The sequence below is a fragment of the Lagenorhynchus albirostris genome, chromosome 9, assembly GCF_949774975.1.
Source record: "Lagenorhynchus albirostris chromosome 9, mLagAlb1.1, whole genome shotgun sequence".
In the NCBI taxonomy this organism is placed as follows: Eukaryota; Metazoa; Chordata; class Mammalia; order Artiodactyla; family Delphinidae; genus Lagenorhynchus; species Lagenorhynchus albirostris.
Genome location: NC_083103.1, coordinates 88,257,592 through 88,284,043, shown reverse-complemented (window position 1 = coordinate 88,284,043; position 26,452 = coordinate 88,257,592). Strand labels below are relative to the sequence as shown.

Sequence of the window (26,452 nt, the reverse complement as noted above, 5' to 3'; positions counted from 1 at the left end):
GTGGCCCCCGCCTCGTGCAGGGAGCAGTGCGGCAGCCTCGTGCTCCCTGCCCACCCTGGGTCAGCTCGGCAGCTCCTTCCTGGCGGCGGACGGTGGCCTTCCCTCCGAGCCAGCGGGACTGCCCTCGTGGACGGTCCGAGGGCTGCTCTCTGATGACAGAGCTGCTGACGGGCCTCTGTCAGGCGAGGGTTAACAGAGGATTTGTTTATTGAATCACGAAGTAGCTGTCACATGATTTTAATCAAAACACCATTTCCCTGACAACAGTGATGTCAGTCTTGTTATTGCAGGAAGGAGCAGCTGCGAGGGACAGTCAGGCTCCATGCTGAGCCCGGGTTCGGAGACTCAGATCGAGGGAAGCATCATAAATGACGCTTGCAGGCACCGATGTGCCAATCTGCCCTCCTCTTCCTCTTCTCTCTGTCCTGACAGCCTGTCCCGCACAGACACTGGCTGGAGCCCGGCCCCCGTGCCCCCAGTCTCTGCTGAGATTGCACCTTCTGCACTCCTTGCTCCTTTTACCCTTGTTTCTACTTCTGGTTTTTCCAGTTTTCCTTATTTTCCCGGAACTCAGTCATTTGGGCCCCTAGGATCTCTGGCCTCTGACTCCTGGCACCTGGCTCTCCTCTGTGTTCTAAACCAGAACTGGTGAACTAGAAGTCCTGCTAGCCCGAGGTGGGGGACTGTCCTGCAGCACAGGAGTCTCGCCTTCGGAGCCAGCTTCCCGTGGGCGGAGGGGCTGCTGTCCTGTCCTTTCTCTCCCGAGGGCAGGTTAGGGGAGCCTAGGGCTGCCTGAGGGTCTCCAGGGCGGTTCGAAGGAGCTTGGCTGTGGGTGCCTAAAGGCTAAGAGCTCCTTAAGGAAGGGCCAGCCTCAGGGTTGCAGGATTAGTTCTCTTAAGCCCAGAAAGACTACAGGAGGCCTGCGTCCAGTCCAGCTGAGGACTGATCACAGAGATCAGTGTCAGGGAGGTCGGCAGCGGACCGCTCCCAGGGCCAGTGGAGCAGTGTCCTCAGGCTCTGCCTTCTCTTGGCACCTTCTCCTCTCTGGCGGCTGGGGAGCAAGCAGCTGTCTCTGCAGAGAAAGATACCCAGGCTCTCCAGCCCTTCTCTCTCCAGGAGCTTGGCCTTAAAAGTTGGGAGATGGATGAAAACGGCCTCCTAGGTGGGACATGGATTCTCCTGGATGTTCCTTCATCTGTGGCACCCACGGCTGGTGCTGCTCAGACTCATCACTGAAAACGAAGAGTTTTCAGTGGGCAAAGTTCTTGGTTCTTAACCTGGAGCAGGTGCTCAGAATAGGGCATCCACCCTTAAGTCTGTGACGGGATTTTGCAGGCTTCAAGCGACCATTTTGTGTGTCCAGTGTTGGGATGCTCGAGTTAAATGAGAACAAGACACGGAGAGGTGCGATACTGTGACAAGTCATTAAAGGGAGCCGGGGTCTGCTGAGTGCTTTCTTGTTGGAGGCCGTGCTAGGCCAGGCTGCGTCCGAACCTTGCAGTAGAGCTGTGGTTAACTCAGCTAGTCTATGTTCCCAAGTTACCGCTGGGATAACGGGCTTTTGCAATGTTTTGCCCAGGTTAGCGGCAGGGCTGGGAGTGGTGCCAGGGGCCGAGGACACAGCCAGAGGTTCTCCGCTGCCTCCCGGGCTGTCCCTGGCAGAGAATGGGTAGCCTCCACCCTACCTGGAGGGCCTTTCTGGCCAGAGTGGTGCTCCAGGGGGTGGGCCGGGGAAGCTAGGCTCTGTTCTCCCAAACTTGCTCCTGGCCAGGCCCTCCTTGCCCAGCCCTTTCGTCCCCGGGGCCTGCTCCAACTGCCTGGCTGCCCTTTGACCCTCTCTTGGCTGGCACAGGGACCCTACTAAACATTTGGGCTTCTCTAGTGACCAGAGGGCAGTTCTAGTGGGCCCCAGACTGGAGTTGTTTCGGCTGTGAACTCGGGATCCCGCAGCGTGGCGCGCTCCTAGGAAAGGCCTTGGGGGCTTTCCCTCAGTTCAGTTGTGTTCCGCCCCCCATCTCTGTGGGTGGCCCTGGCGTGGTGGTGATGCACTCACTCCTGAGGGTCAGGGTTCCCAGTCAGGCCCCCTTTTCGTATCTCAGGTCCCATTCAGGGAGTGAAGAGAGCGATGGAGTCAGAAGCTCTCAAAGCCTGCCTGACAGGGAGAGCGACGGCTTCTCCCTCCGAGAGGCCAGATCCCCGATACCTCTTTCTTCTGGGCCCAGATTTTCTGAGCTCTCTGCCCAGCCAGCTCTTGGGGGCTCAGCTGCAGGGGGAGTCCACTTCCCATGGGCAGTGTCCTTTCTCATCCGGGGTCCTCACCTGGGGGCTCAGCCCTGCACCTGCTTCACCTCGGCTTCAGACCAGCTCTGAGTCAATGCGCTTGGGAAAGTCCCTTAGAAATTTATACAAAGGCAGCTATCAATGCTCCCTATCAATGTATTTGCAACTATGGGTCCAGAGGAATTCAGCTGCACCAGCAGATTGGGACATCTATAGCAGGAAGGCTCCTTAGTCGAACGGCTGGAGGCACAGAGCAAGCTCCGCACTCTGCCTGACCCGGCTTTTGGGTTTGGCCTCAGTGATTTGCCAGTGATGGCTAGTGTCTGAGGTGAGGGTCCAACCCCTTCACTTCAGTCAAGACCCACATCTGTCTCCCAAGGGGACACTGTAAAGTATGGGCCATGGGCAATATTCCATCCCTCCAGAGCTCCTCCGCCTTGTCATTTCTTTTCTTTTTTAAAATTAAAAAAATTTTTATTGGAGTATAGTTGATTTACAATGTTGTGTTAGTTTCAGGTGTACTGCCTTATCATGTATTTGAAGTGACATCACTGGGGCCAAAATGAGGGCAGAGCGGCTGTACCCTGTGCAGGTGACATTTATTTTGTAGCTATGTGGCACCCAGGATTTAGTAGTGCACAAAGCCCAGAACTTCCTCCCATGGTGCCCTGGGGCTGCAGGCAGAGCAGGGGGCTCTCCTCCTACCTGGATCCACCCAGGGAGGGATGGGAACGCTCAGCAGGGAGGGCCCTACCAGAACGGTAGCTCTGAAGAGCACGAGGGGTTGCAGACCGAGTTGCTAATCTTGAGTCAGGGGTTAGAAACCCCTCTAACCCCGTGAATGGGCCTTAGGGGGTCCAGGAACCAACTCCTCCCCTGAAATTATCTGTCTAAAGTTGTATGTCTGTGTACATATGTTTCCTAGGAAGAGGATCCAAAGCTTTCATCAGCATGTCGAAGGGATCTGTGAAACCTCAACTTAAGAACTAGTGGGGTGGAAAGGAGCAGACGGCCAACAACAGAACCTTGGGTGGGGCCCTGACTGGCGGCGATGGAGGTGGGCTCTGGTGACTGCAGACACGGCATCATCTTGGAGGTGTGGGCACAGCTGACAAGCTCTAGACCCCAGCCCAGCTGGGCCGAGGCCCTGGATCTGGAGCTCAGGTCGCCCTGGTCCCTTGCACTGAGCCTTTGGCTCACGAAGGCCACAGACCGAAAGATGTTCTGCACAACGTGAAGGTCAAGGGCTTGACCGGCTGCTAAAGTTCTGGCCGGTCTCTGCAGGCAGGTCTGTTATTTTTGCCTGTACCCTGGACACAGGGGGTTGCTTTTGGCAACACAAAATCAAAATGATGGAGAAACTTGGTGGGAAAGGGGCAAGTTTGTAAAACATCCTTACTGAAAGTGTTTTCCTTTAAAGAAAGGAAAAAGCAATTGAAACGCAGTGTTACTGAAGTCTCGGTTGCAAACACAGACGACAGCCGTTTGGGGCAGGACTGAGCGCCTGAGGCAAGCGGAGCCGAGGCAGCAGGGCAAGTCAGTGGGGAGGGCTCCGCTCTCTTCCTGCCCTTGGCCGTCTCCCTCCGGTCTTCCACTCCCACCAGGGCCAGTGGATGGTCCCTCAGTTTGGACGCTGTCTCAGTTCTATAGCACGGGCTCAACTGGAATGGTCTGAGTGAAACCAAAGCCTGAACTTGCTGCCAGAAAGTAGGATTTTTTTTTTTTTGGCCGCACCACTCGGACTGCAGGATCTTAGTTCCCCGACCAAGGATGGAACCTGTGCCCCCTGCAGTGGAGGCGTGGAGTCTTAAGCACTGGACCGCCAGGGAAGTCCCCAGAAAGTAGGACTTAATAGTGCCCTTTCACTCAGGGTCTGGCACTAAAACAAGTCTCGAATGTATGAGAGTGCCCCAAATGCCTCAGCAAACGGATTCTCCAGCACCCGAGGGCACTGAGCTGGCTCCTGTCTCTCGGAGGGGGACCGCAGTGTGTGCATGTGTGCGCGCGTGTGTGTGCACACGCAGCGTTGAACCCTTTTGCACGGAAGATGTGCCATTGTAAGTGCCAGCGTCTGGCTGGGCCCCCATTCCCTCCCTTCGCCCTGCAGCTTGTCACAGGTGAGCCCGAGGCGCCTGCCCCCCTCCTGCTGCTTCAGAGGTCCTTGTCCGGCTCCGTCTCTGAAAGTCCAGGAGCCCCAGGCAGCCCGGGCCTTGTCCGTGTGCAGAGTGCGGTTAGCCGTGCTTCCGTCAGCGTTCTCAGCAGCTACCGTGTACTCCGGCGATTTCAGAGCAAGGTATTATTTACCCTGCTGACGTCAATGAGAACATATTATCCACTGTCCTTTTCTGCAGCCTGAAATGAGCACCAGAGCTCAGGGAACACAGCCACCTTCCATACTTTTCAAAATTCCACCCCAGGCCTGATGAGGGAAAGGCCCTATCTTATCCACCTGACATTCATATCATCCAGGCTCTTAGAAAACAAGTTGTTTTTATTTTAATTCAAGAGGGTTGGAAACGTAAAAACAGTACATTTTCCTTGCAGAAAAGTACCCCATTTAAATTATGTTTGATACAAAGATCATTTATTAAACTGCATTTTAAAGCAATTTTCTAACATTGAGTGACAGGTTACATTTTGATTTTTTTCCCATTGGAGCTATTATGATTTGCACTCAAAATACCAAAGCTATTGAACTCACCATTTTCTTAGTAATTAAAAAAAAAAAGCACACAGAAAAAAATAACTACAATTAGATTAATTTAATCAAAAGTAACTCTTTCACAAACCAAACATCCAGCAAAGACCACCCTCCTCCCTTCAGAAATAAGCAAATAATCTTGCCCTTTCTACAAAGTGCAAATATCTCTGTATCAATTTTACTTCCTAAATTGCAATCCCCAAAGAGAAGCAAACCTCCTTTTCACTCTGGTTCTTTTTCCTTCAGAGATTTTGGTGGAGGCAGATTTCTCTCGCCATCAGTAGTGGGACAGCATCACCACGTGTATTTCCTTGATTGAGCAAATCTTGCACAGATAGGCATCACATAGCCAGTGGCAAGTCCCTGTTATCTGTATTTGCTAATATAACATTATTCCAATCTGGGGTCATATTTTTCCAGGATGTTATTTTGTACTTCTATTTTTAAAGCTCCTCCCTAACCCACCCACTTTGCCTCTGAAGACAAAAGTATTCAAAGTATGTTATTTTTTTAACCCTAAAAGTACTTGATCAGCACTTCTACTTGACGGGTCTTAACTGTAAAGATGATACTTTATCCCCCTCCTCAGGACTGGGCTGAGTTCCTGATTCTTTTCTGAGCGACACCCTTTCCTGGGGTTGAGTCTGTTGGTCTGCGATGGTGAGTCAAAGCAGTGCAATTTGGCCCCTTGGCGATCAAGAAAGGGTGTGTCCCGTCATATACTTTTTCAGGAGGTTACTGTATTGTGTGAGGTGGAGAAATGAGACATCTGTGATGTGAACCTGAACTTCTGTAGTTAATGGGATGCTGGAAAGATGGCGATCTGCGGGGCCTGTGTCTCCCTTGGCCTTGTTCATGCAGGGCCACCTGGACAACTACAGTTGTTACCTGGAGGGCAACACTTCCCCCAAAGCCAGGCGGCTGTCAAGTGGGAGTAAGGTTTCGGGGACAATGTCACATTCACCCAGTGCTTAACCAAGGTGGGGGCTTTGTTTATACAGCTGTTTGCTCATGAGAAGAGTCAGCTGCTACCCAGGAGGGAAGAGCGTGGATTGAGAAGCCAGAGCACCCAAAAGCCCGTCCCGCCTCCTCCGCTCACGAGCTCTGTGGCTTGGACAAGTCACATAGCCTTCCCAGAGCTTTGGTTTACCCAGCCGTAAAAAATGAGGCCTATTTGCTCAACTAACTTCATAGTACTGTTGTGAGCATTAGAAAAGATTACTCGTGAAAGTGCCTGGTAAATTGATGTACAGACAGAAGCTACTGCTCCTTTTGGACAGACAAGCTGAGCGCTTGGGCAGGAACCATCAAACCTATCACTGGCTGCGGGCTGTGCTGCTGCCTATTTCTCAATCTCTACAACAGTAGGTGCCCCATTCTGCCAAATGTGTTGAAATCTGCCCAGATGTGGACAAGATGGTGGTATAGCTAGGGCGGCTGCGAGTCTTCTGTAATCAGCCAGGCTACCTTCATGGGGAAAAATGGTGAAACAAAGATGTGAGGGGCACTGTGAGACCAGGGACTCGGGGTCCAAGAGGGGCTGTGGAAGGCCAGCCTGAGGTCATCTCGTGCCTTCCGGGGGCTGCAGGCTGACAGACACAAAGAGCTCTGTAATTAGTCTCTTCCCTGGGACCACACGCCAGGGAGGACCAAACCAGCGAACCTGTCAGAAGGGATACATAAATTTGTTATCATTTGTTTTGTCCAGCTTAGAAAGAGAGGCAGATGATACTGCTCTTGTCTTCCACACATCACTCTGAAGATAAGTTCTGGAAAAATTTCCAGAAGCAACAAAACGATCAAAGCTCCCTGCCTATACGATGACTCCAACTTACTACCTGTTCTCCAGTTTTTACCTTTGATGTCTAGGCACAAAGAGACTGAGCGGCTCGGTGGCTTCCAAGGAGGCAGTTGAGGCAGTCCAGTTTAGGGGTACACATGCAGCCAAGGTGAGCCCCGGCACAGGGGTTCTGCAACTGTTCACTGGGACCAGTGTCGTCCAAGGACCCTACGAATTGTCTCAAAGGAGGACGAATGTGAAAAATTATCTAGAGTGAGATTTTCCTTAAGCCAACAGGGAGCTTAAGTGTAACTGCTGATACAGGCTTTTAAATGTAATCCAGGGCTAGAAATCCTGAGCCCAACACAGAAGCCAGTATTTACCTGGGGCCTGACCACAGCTGGGAGGACCCTGCAAAGGAAACCATTCATTTCCTCAGGTCCACGTGTGTGAACCGCCCGCACCTGAGCAGGGGCTGTTCTGACCACCGTGCGCCTGGACCCCCGACCAGCCAGAGGGGAGGCTGCCGCTTCTCACCTTTCTTTAATTTCTGGTTGGCCAGCCAGTCACTCTTGGGCTGTGAACACACCCTTCTTCGCAACTCTAACAATTAGGTAGAACTCATTTCTCTGAGAAGCCCCCTTTCGGGCAGAGAGGAAGAGGCCAGTGCCACCGCGAGTCCCTTCTGCAGAGGCCTGTCGTCGGCGGGGGGCGACACTCACACCAGGCGGTCCCCTCCCTCCCCATAAGGGCACAGGCCCCCCACTACTCTGAGGTGAGAGCTGCCTTTGGTCCCGATCCGATCGTGGGCTCCTGCAGTCCTGCCTGACTGACTTGGGATACCGCTTCAACGCTCTGAGGAAAAAGCGACTCTGACTTTCTCTTTCCTCGGAGGCAAAGTTGGATGCAGAAAGGCAGGAGTCCTAGAGTGCCATCTCCCAGTCCTCCTTGATGGGCCCCAGATGCTTCCCCTTACGTGCAGATTGGAGGGTCCTCCTCTGTGTTCCCAGGGCAGCAAGAGGGCGGGGCAGGCCTGGGCGGGGCAGAGGCGGCAGGGGACAGTCAGCGCAGCTCACCAGTTTCAAGTGGAACATCCACCCTCTCTGCTGCGCTGACGTGCTGTTTGCCTTACAGGGACCAGCATATCAGCGGCATGTAAATACTAGAGACACACTCGCCCAACTGGAAATTGCAGAGCTAGTGCATTTTCCCCAAAGCAGAGACTAATACCCCTGGATTTAAAAAAAAAAAAAAAAAGCATAAACAAAAAACAGAGTACCACACATATTGCACTTTTTGCTGAATGAAATTTTTACCTCACGTTCATCTCACCAAAGTCTCTTCAGAGGAGCCTGGTTTACAAGATAATAAAGCTAATGGTTATTATACAGTAGTGTACACACTGCTAATGTGAAACAGACTGGAAAGAAAGTCATGATTTCAAAGTACCTCTAGTACTAAGCCTTCGTAGTGTTACTTTAGTATCTGTGAAGAGAAAACTGCTTGGAGGCTCACATAGGTCGCTCACTAGTCGGGGGACAGAGCAACGGCGATGGTCAGACGGCGCTGGGAAAACACCTGACTGACGGATGGCACCAGTCTCCTCGCCAGCTTACGTTTCAGCAAATACAGATTGTTATGGAATTTATTGATTTCTGCTTGAAATAAATGAGAAAAGCAAACAGGAGCTTACAACATAGTCCAGCAGGATGGGTCACGCTATTCACCCTGCTGTCGTCGGTCTGAACAGACCCGCCACGGCTGGGTGCTCCCCAGTGTCTACCTCTGGGGCCTCTCCCGCCTCATCTGTCAGCCCAGTCGTCCTGCCGTCGCTCCCGGCTTTCCTGGGCTCAGTGGCTCATGGCCCTGTGGGGGGCAGGCATCTATGCCGATCTGTGACTCTGCCATTCCGGGGACTCTGAAATGAGCGGCCCCCGTTTTCAATCTGGAAGGCATTTTAATTTCATAAATATTATAGCGCTTCTGTAGAACATTTTGGGAAAACATCCTTCTGTCTAAACAAATCAAGCCCTGTTTTATAACTGCCTTATTTTGCAAAGACTTAAAACAGGTTAGAGATCTTAATGAAAGGATCTCTTAAATGAAATGATGGTGTCTATTTCACGAAATCATCAATCTTAAGCATGAGGAGGAACAAACAATCCGTAGAAGGAACCTAATTCCTTCTTCCTGGGTTTTCACTGCGTGTTGTCAAATCACAAAAATGCGTCCTCCACACCACCCTCCCTTGCTCACACCCAGAGGCCAACCCCAAGCAGAGGGCCTCTGTGGAGCGTCCTGGCACCAAGAGGAGCCAGGACAGAACTCCTAGACCTTCCATGTTTCTCCCCACCTGCGTGGACACGTACTACAAAGAGGAAAGGCAACTTAAAGGTGTTTTCTAGATGCAGCATCAGTGTAGTATCTCTCTTCTTTGTGCTTTAAGGAAGATGCTTTGTGCTTAACGCATTCATCTGCTGATAGGACAAGCCATTCTAAAGGACAGAAACATAGTCTTTGTAAATAACACTGAATTTGTAACACTTGGATGTTACTGTCCAAATGACAGATTACTCCTTACTTCTAAGTACACAGTCAACTAGCCGTAGCATCTTTGTTACTTATTCTGATGACTGGATCGTAAGGGTTAATAATATACACTGTGGTTGGCAGATGATCTGCTTCAATGGTTAACACCTCTGTGGTCTTTTGAATATTGCTGTAATACTTGAACATTTCATTGCAAGTCAAAACTCTAAGGAAATTAAGGATGTGATTCCCACATGGTGGAAAACAAACTCTGAAGTGACTTTGGATTTAGCATCGACATAAATGGAAAACTGTTGGTTTCTACAGAAAAGAAATCATTAAAGCATGATCTGGGGGGGAAAAGGCACAGCACTACCACTTCACATGGGAGATAAAAGTTCATTTTTCTCATCCTTAAAATTTCTAAGCCCTATATGAAACTGTCCAAATATACAAAGCTCAATAAATGACTAGCAACATCTAGTGTAAAGTCAAAGTAGTTATTACATTTTAAAAGAGACGCTAATTCCTCTAAAGACCAACTGCCCCAAACCAGAAGTCTCCACAGAAGACTGTGCAGGAAGCGCCCGTCTTCCCTGGCCCAGGGCTGCTGTTCTTGACGGTTTCTTGAGTTTCCTGCCCCTGGTCTCCACTGCGGTGCATCTCTTGGTTCCACAGGCGACATCTTTGGAGCTCTGAGGACACTGTGACCCAGGGCACCTTCTGAAGAGGTGTGTCACCTATTCTCAGATGGAGGTGACTGCCAGTCTCAGGGGTCAGTACCCGCTGTTACTCAGTGGGCCCTGAAACAAAGCTCACGCTCTTACCGCTTGGCAGTGATCTCGGGGACAACTTGCATCAGCAGCTTAGAACTTATGATTCACTGACGAAGTACAACTTTCTTTTATTTCCTGTGCATCAAATTTCATCATGTATTCTTGATTTGCCTTTAAGGAACATGCTGTTGCTTGGTTTCAGTGAGAAATGTATTGCCTTTTTTTTTTTGCCTATACGTAACGGCACACATTTTTTCCTGCTTTCACCAAGGTTTCCCTCGATAATGAACTGATGTAGTTCTGTGTAAAACCTAGGTCTGGATGTCTTCTTCTTATAAAACTTTTGTTGGTGGCTCTGATGAGAGCTTGCTCCACTTGACCTAAGGGCATGAGCTGCAGCCTACAACTATGTTCCAGCACTTGCCACAGAAACCCATGGTGGGACGGAGCCATGAGGAAGCAACATCCACCCGGCCAGGCCCTCTGATTCCAGTTGGGTGACTTGACTTTTTCCCCATCAGGGAGAGGGGGGGAAAATAAGTTTTAAATTGAAAAGGCTGGAATAAAAATAGAAATACACACTCTCTTCACCTGACCCGCCTCACTTCCCACGCTGAGGTTAATTTACCAGGACGTAGCCACTGTGCTGTGGGTCCACGGCTTCCAGCATTTCACAATCAAAGAGTCCAGGGAACTCCGAGAGCGCTAGAGGGTCATAGCTGGAGGGGGCCTCCTGCAGTCCTGAGCTCCTGGGACAGCCCGGCGCCGCCAGGCCGCTCTGCTGGGCTCCATCCAGGGAGTACTGACAGGGACCGGGGCGGTCTGGCTCGGGGGAGGCCGCGCCTGGCAGCTCGCAAGTCTGATAGGAGAACTGTAAGGGTGCCCGGGCGGCCCCTGAGTGCTGCGGGGGCGGTGGCGGGGGAGCAGCCCGGGGACCTGGCGAGGCGGACAGCGGCTGCAGCCCCATCTCCCGGTACTGGCTGAGGAAAGGGCTGTACTGCATTTGCTCCGAGGCAGGCTCCAGGACGGGGCTCAGGGGCTGGGTCAGGCTGAAGGGCGGCGGCTGCTGGGATGGCGGCGGTGTCTCCTGGTGGGGAAGGGGCTGTGGGTACGAGCTCTCTGCTATCTGCATCTGATTAAAATATGCCTGCAGCTGAGACTGTTTCTGGAGGAAGAGCCGCTTCTGTTGGAGTCTAAGTTGGCAATACCAAAAGAAAGAATTTTAAATCTTCTTCAGTGACGGCAATTTTAATGTAAATCCAGTATCAGTCATTAGTGTCCGTCCTCCCACTTCTCTCTTTCCCACGGCAGGAGAAAAAAAAAAAAAGTGGGGGTAGGAACCAGTCATGTTTGGTTTCTTAAACCCAATCTTATTTTTTGTCCCCCAATTCTGGCTGATCCCTCAGTGCTCAAGTGAACACGAATTCCTTTTCTCTAAGACTCTTTTTTCCTCCCTATGAAACAAGAGGCTGATTTCCCATCTGGAGTGTTTTGAAGCGGGGTTGACACCTTGGTCTCTGTGGGTGTCTGTAGGTTGATGGATTAGGGTAGTTCTACCTTGGCCAAGGTGTTTCTACTAGTGAGGCCTGGGGGCACGGGATTACTACAAGGGAGGATGGAGGCCTTCTCTCCAGTATAACCCACTTAAACTGCAGTAGCTCACGGATCCTGAAAGCTTAGGTCTATTCATAGCCCAAAGGGGAAACACTAGGAGAAAAAGAAAACAAAGCATGCTTAAGGCTGCTACTCCCTGACAGGCTTATAGTCCATGGACAGTGGAATATCCATGTTAGCGTACTGAAACCTGTTTTCCTGGTAGAGGCAAATACTAGGGGAAAGGACAACATACCCAGCTTGTCTGCCACAAAGAAAGTGATTTCTTTGGCCAACCACCATCTCTCACCTGTGTTCTTGCAGCTGCTGTTCAAGGCTCCGTGGTGGTTCTTTACAATAAAGCTGACAGGTGTTCTGGGCTTTTGACAGAAGGCTGGGCTTCTGGAAGAGCAGAAAAATACAAGCGTGACATGTTGTCATCTAGGACGCAGTCATTAGACTGTACTTCTGCCTGAAGGACGAAGCCAAGTGAGTCCTCCAGAATCTGCGCAGGATGCAGGGACTGACACTTGCTCGTTGAGACCCTGGGAGAACCTGTGGCCCAGCAGCATTGGGTCAGCAGGCCTGGGCTGTCTCAGCTCTAACCTGCTTCACTTTTCTGTCTCTAAAAGTTCTCTAGGACCGGGAGGTTCATGGAGACTAAAAACAATGAGAAAAGTGGAGTTAGATCTATAGCAAAGGCCACGGCACCTGCTGAATGAACAAATGATTCATTCTTTATGGGATCTATGTTGTATCATTTTTAAAGATTTTTGGGCACCAATAGAGAGCTGACAGTACATTTTTTGCTGACTCGAGATTTCCATTTTATTTATTATTCACTAAGAGGCATAATATAGAAGTAAAGAAACCAGGGTTCCCTTTCCTGCTGCTCAGTGGCAGTACCCTTTCCTGGAGTCTGAGGACAGACCTTTTCTGCTGCCAAGACAGAGCATAAGGCTAAGTCTGAACATGTTTCTAGAAACTGCAAGTGCAGAGTCAGACCCACCTGCCTATAAAGGAATTAAGCAGCTGCCCTAAAAAAATACCAAGCAAAACAGGTTCCTGCTTTGCAGAAAGGCAGATTCAGGACGAACAAAGTGAGCTGGAGCAACAAGGGGGAGGATCCCACCTGGAGTCTGTGCTGCAGGTACTGGGCTTCTAGGCTGTGCCGCTGGGAGAGCTGAGGGTGCGCGCTGCCGGGGAGCGCAGACACGCTCTTCTGCTGAGGAGGAGCTTCCCCCTGAGGAGCAAGGGGTGGAAACACTTTCAATTTCCCACGTGGGAGAAAGTTTCAAATCTCAGTTTAAGCACCTTGGCAAATGTCCAAGGGGAACTCCAACTCTGTTAAGACATGACCCTCAATGCTTTTACAGTAACTAGTAGGCTGAGGGTTAATCACTTTGCAGAAAGTGTATACATGCATTACCTGTAGTAAACGATTACCTAGTCAGTACTGGAGCAAAGGCCCCTGATGTCAACAGAAGCTTATTACCTTCATGTGGGCATCAAATGCTATAATATCCCTGATGTACTGAAAATGGGCTCAAATAAAATGTATTAAATAAACAGCAATAGTTTTTGTATTTTTAGCATAAATAATTCACTTATAATATTTAGTGAAGTGATATCACATCAAAAATAGTGGCAACAAGCTTCTCATTTGTACTGTTATTTGTTTTCTGTGTGTGTGCGCATGAAGGGAGGGGCGTTCAAGGGAGACTCTTAAGGGGTATAATTCATATAAAATCTGCCCTATGAACCGAGCATCGCTTGGCAGCATCCAAGCCTCCATGTGGTACTGATCACCTGGGCCAGCGTGGAAGGGTCTAACCCAACCTGTCAGGCAGATGGCAGCAACAAGGAAGGCCTTCAGGCTGTGGTCTTTCCAAAAGAACCCTGTTTGCTCCAGGACTGGAGTAAATCCTCTAAATGAAATGACACACCATCAGGACGAACTGATGCCTTATTCTCACCTAGCCACTGTGGGCAGGGCCCAGAGCACGCACCTGAGGGCAACTGCTGCCCAGGTCTTGGAGCTGAGGAGCAGGCGATGCCAGGTTAGGGTCTGCCTCTGATCCTAGCTGCTCATAGAGCAACTGCACTTTGTTCAACTCTAGGATTCCTTTGGTTCTAGCCAGATTCTGAAGATGCTGTCTAAATGCTACAATTCCTGAAAGAAAGAACAACGACCAAACAGTTTAAATAAAACACAAGGCCTTTCAGTGACCAGAGGTATGAAACCAACATGGCAACAAACCCCACCCAGTCCTACAACACAAGAGCTGTAGGAGCCAGCAGAGAAGGCAGGCAGTCACCTTGGGTGAGGGAAGTGTCTGACGCCCGGCGGCCCTCTCTGAAGCTCACTGGAGACCTGTTGTGGGCCTCTCGTTTCTGGGAGCTCAGAGCCTGCATGGTGGGGTTGGCAGGTCTCAGGCTCACGAAGGGAGACGTCATGCGGGGTGAGGGCTGATTGGCTAACATGATGTCCTTAAGGGAAGGGTTGTCCTCAAGAAAGTGCAGGTCCCTCTGAACAGACCCCATATCATACTCAGAGTCCACACTGTCAAGGGAGGGGTTGTCACTCATGGAGAAAATTTTCCCTTCAAGAGAAAAGACAAAAACAAAACACAACACCAATATGACCACCAATCAATTGCAACTTCTTGGAACATGGGATACAAAGCATAACTAGCTTGAGTTTCCACAGCAACAGTGCCCTTAATTTCTAACCAAAACATCTTTTCAGAACTTTTTTACATGTCAATTTAATCAGCTTCGAATTCTGTGGTGAAGACACTCCAGAACCTGTACCCATAAGATCTTGGCCACTCCAAAAGAGCCAGAGGCCTCAATGAGTCACATCGCACTCGGATGAATCCTGGGCGTCAGGGGAGGCCACTCAGAGACGTTTCATTTTAATCTCTGAGAGCTGCTGAGCAGGCCTAATCTTAACTCCTGCTGCATGTGGTCCACAAAGAAACAAGACATAGACAACATTCCAGGGGCTGGTTGGTATCATTCCTGTTTCTTGGAGAAGACTCAAGATGCCGGGAAGACCCAGGCCGGCACTTACTGGAAAGCGTACCTGAACCAGGCATCACGGCCAGCTGATTGGTCACTTCCGACAGAGTGTGCCGCCTCTGCCCGCCGCGTGTGGACTGGAAGGCGCCCAGGGCCCGCCCGGGGTCTTCCTCGGCCTCTCCTTCTGTCTCCAGCCCTTCATCAATGGAGGTCTCCATCACGTCGCTGGGCAGTGACTGGCACCCCTTCCTCGCCAGGACAGGAGGCACAGGGTCCAGGAGGCAGCCATTTACCTAAATGTCAGTGTGACAGGGATGTGAGAGGAGCTATCAGGCGCTGCTCTGCTGAGACACTTGAAGAATCCACAAAGGCAAAAATGTCAGGACCTCTGGCCAATTACAAATTAAGTAAAATATTAAAAATGTACGTATTGGTTACTAATGACAACCATGTAGATTAGAAGTTAAGGCAAGTCAACCAACAGCAGCACTTAAGAGACAGAAGCCCATTATGACCCAAACTGGCACTGCCTCCCAGGTTTCTCTGAGTCATCATGATTACAATGAACACTTTTTTTTAGTGGTTTCCAGATGAATAGGGTCTATTAGCTTGAGGCCTACCAATTATTATTATTTTTTTAAAATAAGGGAAATGAAGAGGGGGAAGATGAGATTTAGTAAAAAGAAAACAAAACCAATTGCACGGCTGATAGATAAGAAAAGAGTAGTCACCAGCATTCTTCTAACGTTCAACCACGAAACATACTGGAAGGCTCTACACATACTTCTATATGCATAATTTAAGTACCTGCACATTGGATTTAGTCTTTAGTTGGTTCTATGTGCCTAAGGAATGGAAGAAAGAATTCTTTAAAGACGGACATACCACAAAAAGGAGTGAAAACAAAATTCAAATGGCAAACAGCCAAAGCCTTCCATTATAGAATAACAAATGACTCACAGGCCCCAAATTCCAGCGGAGGTTAACGAGTGGCAGCGCTCTGAATTCTCTCCGCTCCAGCAACACACACAGTATCTGCGCTTCCTATCCCACGGGATGAGCTCAGCACAGCTCCTAAGTGAGAGCGTCGCCTTCCTCTGCAGTTGCCAAGCAAACCACCTTGGGGGGGCAGACACAGCCCACAAAGGGGAGCTGTGGTTGCGAGTTCTTCTGGCTGGTAAAAGCCCCAACGAGGAGGCAATTATTTACCTCATTACCTTATCTATCCCCCCATGGAAATCAATCCAGTTTTCTCCTATGAATAGCTGCTCAGGAACAGCCAGGCAAAAGACTGAGCTCCCAGCAGTACTTTCACCTGGAATACACCGGGTAGCGCTATTGTTTCTTTTGGAAGCAGGAGAGGCTCATGTATGTGAGAGGTGACGTGGGACATCGCTATGCCAGACACAGGAAACTTTCCTCTTATGGCAACCAATCTGAAGGCGCTGCGAGGCCCTTTATTTGGAGAGGGAGACTTGGGTGACTCAGATCGTTGTTTGCTTGGGGGAGGGGATGGTTATTCCATAAAATCTGTTCTGGGGCTGTAGCCATTACTTGGATAAGGCAGCTAATGCACTACAGGGTTTTAAAGTGACAAGTGGCCACTTAAAAGGAAGGGTAGAAAATGCTTTCTTCCTAGACTAAGACCAATCTTCTCCATGGCACCAGAAAACAAAAACTCTGAAATCTGGCCAGGAACAATTATGCTCCCCTTCAACCATCCCCAGATAAGTGTTCCCTTTTTAACTAAACTTGAAAGTTTTCTTGTAGGAAAGAATGGTGGCTTGGGGACTTAACATTCATAACTCTACGCTACGTTCCTTGACTGTCTACTAGCATAATTTTCTAAGACTAGCCAAGGATGATTTGGAAATGAATAAAAAACAACAGAGAAAAGACTGTTATCAAGTAAATATCTACTGAGCATCTTTACATTTTATAGCATATGTCAAAATTTTGTCAGATGTTTCTTGCAAGAAATATTTTGCAAGTACCGCCTTACAACCATGCCTTTCTTTCCTTAGTAGAGAAAGGCCACTTTTTTCTGAGTACTCAAAAAACCTTGCAGTCCCCCCAAATTTACGATTTTTCTTAAATTGTCTGCTTATAAATTTATTTCCTCATCTAGACTACAAGAAGAATTTTTATCATTCATTTAACAATGTTTGCTGAATTCAGTTTCACCCTGGGACAGGTAGATGACAATGATCTGGTTTTTCAGATGATGCTTGGTGATGACTGAAGCAGAAAATGCTGTGGTGACCCTTTCACAGTTAAGAGGTATGAACAGAAAGCTGCCCTAGAGCTCATTCAGTTTACAGGTGTGAACACTTCCATCTCTAAGATCAGTTCCTGAAACAGGTGATAATCATGCCACCTTTGCCTGCCAGTTTACCCAGGGACTTGATATAACAAATTAAACTCTAGGATTTTGTGACTGTAACATGGGCTGATCTATCTCAGTGACCTAAGCTGCTAGAAATGAGATCTTTTGCTCTAGGAAACAATCCAGGCTAACTGTAAACTCTAAGACTGCAAAATACAATATGGGTGGGTAAAACGTACATTTTCCAACACAGTGTTTTTGCCTTTCCTTAAAGTTCAGTAGATCACTTCCCTTCTGATAAGAGATCTCAGATGCAGTAGATAGCATACATGTAGGAGTCAGCCTCTCAGAAACCCCACCACTAATTGATAATACCCCTGAGCTTACCACATACACAAGATTCTAGCACAGGAGATTGCTAGACTGTTATGGACTGAATGTTTGTATCTCCCCTTAGATTCATATATTGAAGCCCTAACATCAGTGTGGCTATATTGGAGATGGAGCCTCTAAAGAGCTGACTAACACGGTAGACCAACGTATAGTACTAGCCAGTGAGCTTGGAGGCTGGGAATGTGCCTTATTTAATTTGTATCCTAAGTGCCTGGCAAGTTTGGCATATATTGAAGAGGCTCAAACCTCAGCTCCATCACTTATTAAGGCAAGTTGTTAACTTCTATAAAGCTCTTTTTTTTTTCCTTCACTTGTAAAATGGGAGTAAAGTTGTTTGGGAGGATTAACTAAAACACTGTGTATATTAACATTATTTCTGGACCAAAGAGAATGCTATTTTATAACAAAAAATTTTTAAAGCATGAGAATAAAACAACAACATTTTCTTTTAAAGCATTTTTACCATCTTGAGGCAAATTAAACAAACAACCAGGTGAGGAAGAAAAGCACTAGATAACCCAGTTCCAGAAATTTATCCTAGGGAAATAATAAAAGGTATAGTCAAAAATTTAGACACAGGGATATTCACCTGAAGCATATGTAAGGAAGCAAAAAATATTCAAGTACCTGATGTCCAAAAATAGAAGAGTAGTTAAATAAGGGTGCATCTAATACAATATATTAGGCAGTTGTTAAATATAACTCATGCTTTCAAAGAAGATTTCATGGTATGGGAAAAATGCTCATGATGTTATATTACATAAAAGCAAGGTACAAAATTACATATAATAGAATAAAATTTTGTTTTAACAAGTCTACCTACGTACTGAGTCACCCTATACTCATCCACCCACCCATCCATCTATCCATCCATCTATAACCTACTCTAAGGAAACGTGTCAAAATGGGCTTACCTTTGGGTAGGGGGACTATGGATAAATTAATTTTTTTCCTTTATCCCTCTTTGAATTTTCCATGTGTGATTCTGACTGGTTTGATGTCTTTTAATTAGAAATTTAAAAATCCAAAGTCAGAAGTAAAAGTGCAATTTCTCCCCTTTACAAAGTCTTAGAGGTTAACACGATTAAGAGTTTTTGATGAATATCCTTCTTAGATCTTTTGTCATGTGTACTACCTTTATAATTTAAAAAAGGTATTAAAAACGTCAATAGACATGAACAGCTCTACTACACTTGCACTTTCATAGTTTAGTTTCACAGTTCCCTTCCACTATCCGGACATGGAGACGGTAACTTGGAAAATCCTTTTCTCATAGAACTTTAATAAAATGTTAAAACTGACTGAAGTGTCCGTATGTGTGTGTATGTATAAAGTCCATTATTCCAAAGAAACTCTCAAAAGTGAGAGACTGACCCTACAGGGCTTGCATCTGCTCCTGTATGGGCTCTGTACCACCTGGGGGCTCGGTTACTGCTCAGAGTTAGGTGACTGTCTCAGAAAGGTGCTATTTTGGGAGCAACCCCAAACCCATGTTTCAGTGCAGACTTCCTGAGGGATTTTACTGATAAGTTTAAGTTGAAGACTTCTGGGAGAGAAGGAGAAGCGAAACCTCCGAGGCGCACAACATCTGCCACCAATCGCGAGCAGAAATGACTGAGCAACACATGCAGTTACGCGGCATCCTTTAGACGACAACAAATAGGTGTTAGAGGAAATGCATATGAAGCAAGACCACCAACAAAGGGCTAGTATCTCTGTCTGACGGTTTTGTGTGTGTGCGTTTATTTATGGGCCCCAGAGAAAGAGGTGCTAGGGAGGGAAGACGCACAAAGAGTACTGCTGACATAAATGAAATGGTACGCAAATAAGACCAGCGGATGTCTACAGCCTGGCTGAGTGCCAAGGTGGCCCTGCCAGTGTGGGTGGCCAGTTCCAGCATGGCATTGCTCTTCCTACAAATGCAAATATGCCATCTAGCTTCTGTCTATATCTTTCACAAAATCATTCATTTCCTGTCTGTTTCCTAGTTACGGTAACAATCACAAGCTTTAAAAATAGCTTGCCCTATATAATACGGCAGACAGTGCCCAATCTGTGTTTTGGGCCTGAGGCCCTCATAGCCAAGCTTTAAGCAGACTGCATTTTAATTTTTTCAAGGGGATTAGATTTTAAAAATAAATGAGTGATGTTGCCTCAATTTATGTCTAAATTTCTGGGTGAGAATGTAATAGCAGTTTATGAGGATTTGAACATGCTAGGCAACCACAGGCAGAGGAACAGACTGTCCACAGGAAGTGGCCTCGTCCTCAGGGACAGGGACACTAACTCCTCAGGGTTAGGAACCCGGCTTAACACCTGCTTATGGCAGCCCAGCATCAAGGTGCCTTGACTACGCTCTAGTCATTACTCATTACTTAACTTCTGAATCAGCTCTACCTCCAGAGCTCCCTATTTCTGAAAATGCTATTCACCTTCCTGATCATCAAGGCTCAAAATACTGTTATCGGTCTGGACTTCTTTTCTCTGGACCCTAACAGTCTATCAGTTTTATCTGTGCAATCTCATTTATACCATCCCCTCCTCTCCAGTTTCACGGGCACCATCCTAGCTCAAGCCCTTGTCACCTCCCCTGACACACACTCTAACCTTCTACTGTGCTTGTCACCAGTCTCTCTCCTATCCAATGCAGGCTACGGACCCTTCCAGGTTCATTTCTGAAGCACAATATGGATCACGGTGTTTCCTTATCAAAAAATCTCCGATTGTTTCCTACTACCTTGGAGAAGGTCCATTTGGAAAAAACTCTTTTTTTGTTACAATTTAATTTTATTTATTTGGTCGCGCCGGGTCTTAGTTGTGGCAGGTGGGCTCCTTAGTTGCAGCTCATCGGCTCCTTGGTTGTGGCACGTGGATTCCTTAGTCGTGGCCCGAGGGCTCCTTAGTTGTGGCTCGCCAGCTCCTTAGTTGCGGCATGTGAACTCTTAGTTGCGGCATGCATGTGGGATCTAGTTTCCTGACCAGGGATTGAACCCAGGCCCCCTGCATTGGAGGCGGGGAGTCCCAACCACTGTGCCACCAGGGCAGTCCCAAAAACTCTCTCTTTATTAAAAAAAATATTTATTTATTTATTTGGCTGCACCAGGTCTTAGTTGTGGCATGTGGGATCTAGTTCTGTGACCAGGGATCGAACCTGAGCCCCCTCCATTGAGAGCACGGAGTCTTAACCGCTGGACCACCAGGGAAGTCCCAGAAAAAACTCTCTTGATAATACTGAAACATGTTCCCCTGTTGAGAGCCCCAACCTAGAGAAAGAGTCTATCCCTTGGCTTGCCATTCAAAGCAAGGCTATTTGTCTTTATTTTGTACAACTTCCCTTCACACGCCCTCTCCCTCAGCCACACTGAGCTCCTGCTCTGACTTAGAGGGACCCAGCCTTTCCTGACGTTTGCTTGTTGCTCAGGCCTTTCCCTCCACCGAGATATCACACCCTAGTTTCCATCCACCCTGATTCTGCCCTCCTCTCAATTCCCAGCTCTGACAGTTAAACCAAAGACATTCCTGATCAAATGAACTAAAAGCAACTCCCCCGTCTCCTTCTAGTTTTGCAGCACTTTGATTTTTTTATCTCTTTAAGGGACCAATTATGTTTTATCAATTTATTCAGTACCTGGCACATTACCTTTAGTTAAGCTTCATGTCTCTTCTGCTAGACTACAAACTTTGAGGCAGAACTAATGTCTGAGTCATCTTTTTATTACCTAACGAGCCTAAAAAGACAGGAAACCAATATTTGCTGAGTATCTACAATTTGCCCAAAACCTCACACACATTCTTTCAATTAATCCTCACAACAGTCTCATAAAGTTGGTATCCTTGTTTTACACAAGAGAAATGGAGGTTCAAAGAAGTTAGCCACTTTATCCAAGTTCACACAGCTAGTGAAGAACAGAGTCTATTTTAAACATACTCTAAGACCTGCTCATTAATATGATCCTCTGTATATCACTGGATGCTAAGTATATAAAACACAAATTAGAAGTTAAATAAATATTCATTAAATGAGGGAAGCTGTCATGTTCCATATACTAAAAGCCAACTTTATGCAGCACACCAGAATAAACTTATCTCCTTTAAGTATGTTCAAACTGGACACAAAAAGGTGTTTAACTGACCAAAAAAGATGGCTCATCATTTTGTAGCTGCAGCACAGGCAGCATAAGAGAGGCCATAATAACATAGGCAAAGCCCAATTTAGCACAATAGTTATACTTTTGTTTTCAGAATTACAATTGGTTTAAAAAAAAATCCAAAACCTATGAGGGATCTAGAACTTGAGAGAAGGAATTGGTTAAGGAACGAGAATGAAGAAGGATTCTGAAAAGTACACGAGATCTGACATGTTACATAACCGTCGTAATGACAAGATGGAGAGAGAGCGAGGTTGGGCCTGGATACTTTTCTCAGGTCTTCTGCACAAAAACAACTCCTCCCAAGTGACTTGAGGAAATGACAAAGTTCAGCTAAGCCGAAGTACAACATTTGTGTGGACAGAGTTGAAATCTCCAGCCAACCAACAAGCTTGGAGTCTCTCAAACACATCTGTACCTTTGGAGTGTCGACACACTCTTCCTCCATGAATGCTGCTTCCGCCTGACAGCCGGATGCTGGAAACGTGAAGGTGTCCACATTGGATGCCTGTGGGAGGAGGGCAGATCGCATCACTCGCACGTTTGGTGAATGCACCGTCACTGGGAGTCCCACAGTTTGTGTCTGTAAATATGGCAAGAACAGAAAGTTTGGGAACATTAATACTTTCTATATAAATATACAAAATTCTTGAAAAAAAACAATTCTTCCTGATGTAATTAAAGGGTAAATAGTGATTTGTTGGAAACTCCAGAAAAGATGTGATGAAGTACGTACATGGTACAGGTATCGATCTGAAGCAGTCTAGCAATCAATTATTCTGAGATAGGTTGTACAGAATTTCGTTCCTGTTCCATGATGAGGTGCATAACTTTCATAGATGACAGGAAAGCTAGCCTTTGTAAGGAATCTAAGACACTTTTTTTCAATTCAATGAACATATATTGGCTATATCCTTAAATATATTACCTTGGAAAGATACAAAGAAGAATAGAGAAGTCCCAGTCTCTAAGAGTAGGAGATCAAAACTGAACCAGAGATAAGATAAACACACAACTAACTGTAATACAAAGTACACTGCAATAAGGGCTATCTACCTGCATCTCTTTTTTTTTTTTTTTTGGTGGGGTACGAAGTGAGATGGTATATATTTCTTGGCAAGGGAGTGAGTGTAGAGGAAGAAGAGAGAAGCAGCAGCTACTCGGAGGGGACAGGAATTTTGAAAGAGACGCACAGACTGAACACACACAGCCTGCTTGCCCAGTGGAAACAGAGATGCTTATTGCTGAGCAAGTTATGTTCCTGAAGTCAACCTACTCTAGAAAGTCCATTCTCCATGTCTCCTCTGTTAAAAATTCTAAGTAAACAAGTATTACAAAGTCTTCATTTAAAAGAGAATTTTCCTTTATGACAATTGGCAAGAATTGATTTTGAAGATGAAACCGCTGGATACTCCTTTCCTCCCCATTTCTTCAAAACTAGCAGAATAATTTATTAGATGCCTTTTGAACATAACAGACATTGCAAAATATCTGAGGGAACAAACATCATACCAGTTTCCAAAAGGCAGAGGAATGGCCTGTATTTTTTCTGCCATTGTCACTTTAAGGGATATAGGATGGTGAGCTTTAAATTCAAACAAGTGAAAAGGAACAAAATGGTATGATTCTAGCTTTTCCCTTCCCAAGACCTGGTTTTGATTCTGGGCTCCATCACTTACTAATTGTGTGAACTTAATCAGTTACCTAAACTCTTTGCATCTTATTTTCTTCGCCTCTGAAAAATGTCATAATATCTACTTCACAGTGAAGTTAGGACTGTAAAAGGCAACATGTAAAGTCCTTCGCTCAGTAATGTTAATTCCTCCTTTCTAAAGTCTTAAAATGATGACAATAATTTAATACAGGAATTAGTAAAATGAATACACAGTTTTGTTCTCAGATACTAGCTAATGGTTCCCAGTTAAAATTTCAGGTTGATGGTTTTCAATAATGGGGGAATATGTTATAAATACACTTTATACTTGACTATGACTATATTTAGAATATACTTTATATTCCAACATTAACATCATTAGATATACTGCATGAGATAAAGAACAAAACAGCAATAGCAAAGTGTTGGTATTATATGGATGGTAAAAAGAGACAGAAAATACACTGTATATTATTCTGAGCATGATAAAGAAATAGCTTTTCTTATATCATCATTCCTCAGGCCTATATCCTCGTCACTTTTGAGATGAAACATTTTTTTTTTCCTTTCAAGCATTAGTCATTTAAATTAATTTTTTTAGCCACAATGTAAAATTTAAACTTCCAAATAAAGCATATTTGATACATTCCTCTTACCCTTATCATTGGTTTTTCAATCAAAGGATAAAGCTGAACTTTGATTTCTGTTTCCCAAATTTATTAGACTGCTCCTTATCAGGGCAAAGCACTACCTGTAGACACTGCCCTGGAAATGAGATACCAACATGATAACTATGATATGTTCTTCTCACTCCCTGCCTCTTGTTAGCTATGACTTTTTAAATGGCAGGATTGTGCTGGGCCAGACCAAGCATAACACATTTTCCTTTCACATCCAACCTGGACTACAACAACTTACTGTGAACTTGGTAAGGACAGAGAAATAACACATTTTATTATGACAGCCGCTTCACAGGAAATACAATGACAGATTCAGGGGTCTGCTTTTTAGGATTCTTGCAATCACTGACGGGATTAAGGAAGTCTTTTTGGCACAAGTTAGAGTATAAATATTCAAATAGCATGCCCAGCACTAAAGATCTGATTAAAGAATATGTTATTATAATAAATAGATGGTTGATTAATATCCCAAGCAAGCAGATATTACCAGTTTCTCCAAGAGTGGCCATAAACACAATAGGCACATGGAAAGATGCTCAACATTGCTAATTATTAGAGAAATACAAATCAAAACTAAACTGAGATATCACCACACACCGGTCAGAATGGCCATCATTAAAAAGTCTACAAATAACAAATTCCGGAGAGCATGTGGAGAAAAGGGAACCCTCTTACACTGGTTGGAATGTAAGTTGGTGCAGCCACTATGGAAAACAGTATGGAGGTTCCTCAGAAAGCTAAAAATAGAATTACCATATGATCCAGCAATCCCACTTCTGGGTATATATCCAGACAAAACTATAATTCAAAAAGATACATGCACCCCTATGTTCATAGCAGCACTATTTACAATTGCCAGACACAGAAACAACCTAAATGTAAATTGACAGAGGAATGGGTAAAGAAGATGTGGTACTCAAAATGTTCACTGCAGCTCTATTTATAATAGCCCGGAGATGGAAACAACCTAAGTGTTCAGCATCGGATGAATGGATAAAGAAGATGTGGCACATATATACAATGGAATATTACTCAGCCATAAAAAGAAACGAAATTGAGCTATTTGTAATGAGGTGGGTGGACCTAGAGTCTGTCATACAGAGTGAAGTAAGTCAGAAAGAGAAAGACAAATACCGTATGCTAACACATATATATGGAATTTAAGAAAAAAAAATGTCATGAAGAACCTAGGGGTAAAACAGGAATAAAGACACAGACTTACTAGAGAATGGACTTGAGGATATGGGGAGGGGGAAGGGTAAGCTGTGACAAAGTGAGAGAGTGGCATGGACATATATACACTACCAAACATAAAATAGCTAGTTAGTGGGAAGCAGCTGCATAGCACAGGGAGATCAGCTTGGTGCTTTGTGACCACCTAGAGAGGTGGGATAGGGAGGGTGGGAGGGAGGGAGACGCAAGAGGGAAGAGATATGGGAACATATGTATATGTATAACTGATTCACTTTGTTATAAAGCAGAAACTAACACACCATTGTAAAGCAATTATACTCCAATAAAGATGTAAAAAAAAAAAAAGATGTGGTACAATGGAATACTACTCAGCCATAAAAAAGAACGAAATAATGCCATTTGCAGCAACATGGATGCAACTAGAGATTATCATACCAAATGAAGAAAGTAAGAAAGAGAAAGACAAATACCATATGATATCACTTATATGTAGAATTTAAAATATGGCACAAATGAACCTATCTACAAAACAGAAAGGGACTCACAGGCATAGAGCACAGACTTGTGGTTACCAAAGTGGAGGGGAGGTAGGGGAGGGATGGACTGGGAGTCTGGGGATAGTAGATGCGAACTATTACGTATAGAATGGATAAAGAGCAAGGGAACTATATTCAGTATCCTGGGATAAATCATAATGAAAAAGAATATAAAAAAGTGTATATATGTGTATAACTGAGTCACTTTTCTGTACAGCAGAAATTAACACAACATTGTAAATCAACTATACTTCAATAAAAAAATAAATTAAAAAAAAAGAGTGGCCATAAACAATGACCATGTCCACTAACTGTAATGACTTTTTAGATCATATGTTTATTGTCTTGAATCTCTTCTTCTGATTTTATGCTTTCCAGCACCATTAAAATGAAAATAACATTTTCTCCTACAGGAAAAATCTTTACTGGTCCTATAGGAGTATGCTTATTATGGACAGAATTGTGCCCCCTGCCCCTGCCCCCATCTATATGTTGAAGCCCTAACACCCAATGTGACTATATCTGTAGACAGGACCTTTAAGGAGGTAATCAAGGTTAAATGAGGTCATAAGGGTGGGGACCTAATGCAAAAGGACTGGTGTCCCTCTAAGAAGAGGATGAGATACCAGAGATCTCTCTTCCTGTATGTGCAGAGAAGAGGATGTGCAAGGACATAGTGAGAAGGTGGCCATCTACACGCCAGGAAGAGTCCTCAGAACCCTGATGGCCCCTTGATCTTGGACTTCCAGCCTCTAAAACTGCAAAAACATAAACTTTGTTGTTGAAGCTGCCCAGTCTGTGGTGCTTTGTTAACAGCAGCCCTAGTTGACTTTTTCTT

At 45.9% G+C, this 26,452-nt stretch overlaps 1 protein-coding gene across 9 annotated transcripts in view; it reads right to left on the bottom strand.

The window, feature by feature from the left end:
* Positions 1-4,753: 4,753 nt before the first annotated feature.
* Positions 4,754-26,452, bottom strand: part of SIK2 (salt inducible kinase 2) — a 132,043-nt gene continuing 110,344 nt past the window's right edge. For 3 of the 9 annotated variants that reach the window (XM_060160357.1, XM_060160360.1, XM_060160359.1), the window contains 7 exons: positions 21,969-22,133; positions 14,736-14,976; positions 13,978-14,262; positions 13,669-13,832; positions 12,792-12,902; positions 11,970-12,061; positions 9,777-11,259 (listed from right to left, as the gene is read on the bottom strand). In XM_060160357.1, coding sequence (XP_060016340.1) covers positions 10,686-11,259; positions 11,970-12,061; positions 12,792-12,902; positions 13,669-13,832; positions 13,978-14,262; positions 14,736-14,976; positions 21,969-22,133 — 1,632 coding nt within the window. In that variant the 3' untranslated portion in view covers positions 9,777-10,685. The other 6 variants (XM_060160361.1, XM_060160363.1, XM_060160364.1 and 3 more) reach the window with 6 other exon arrangements.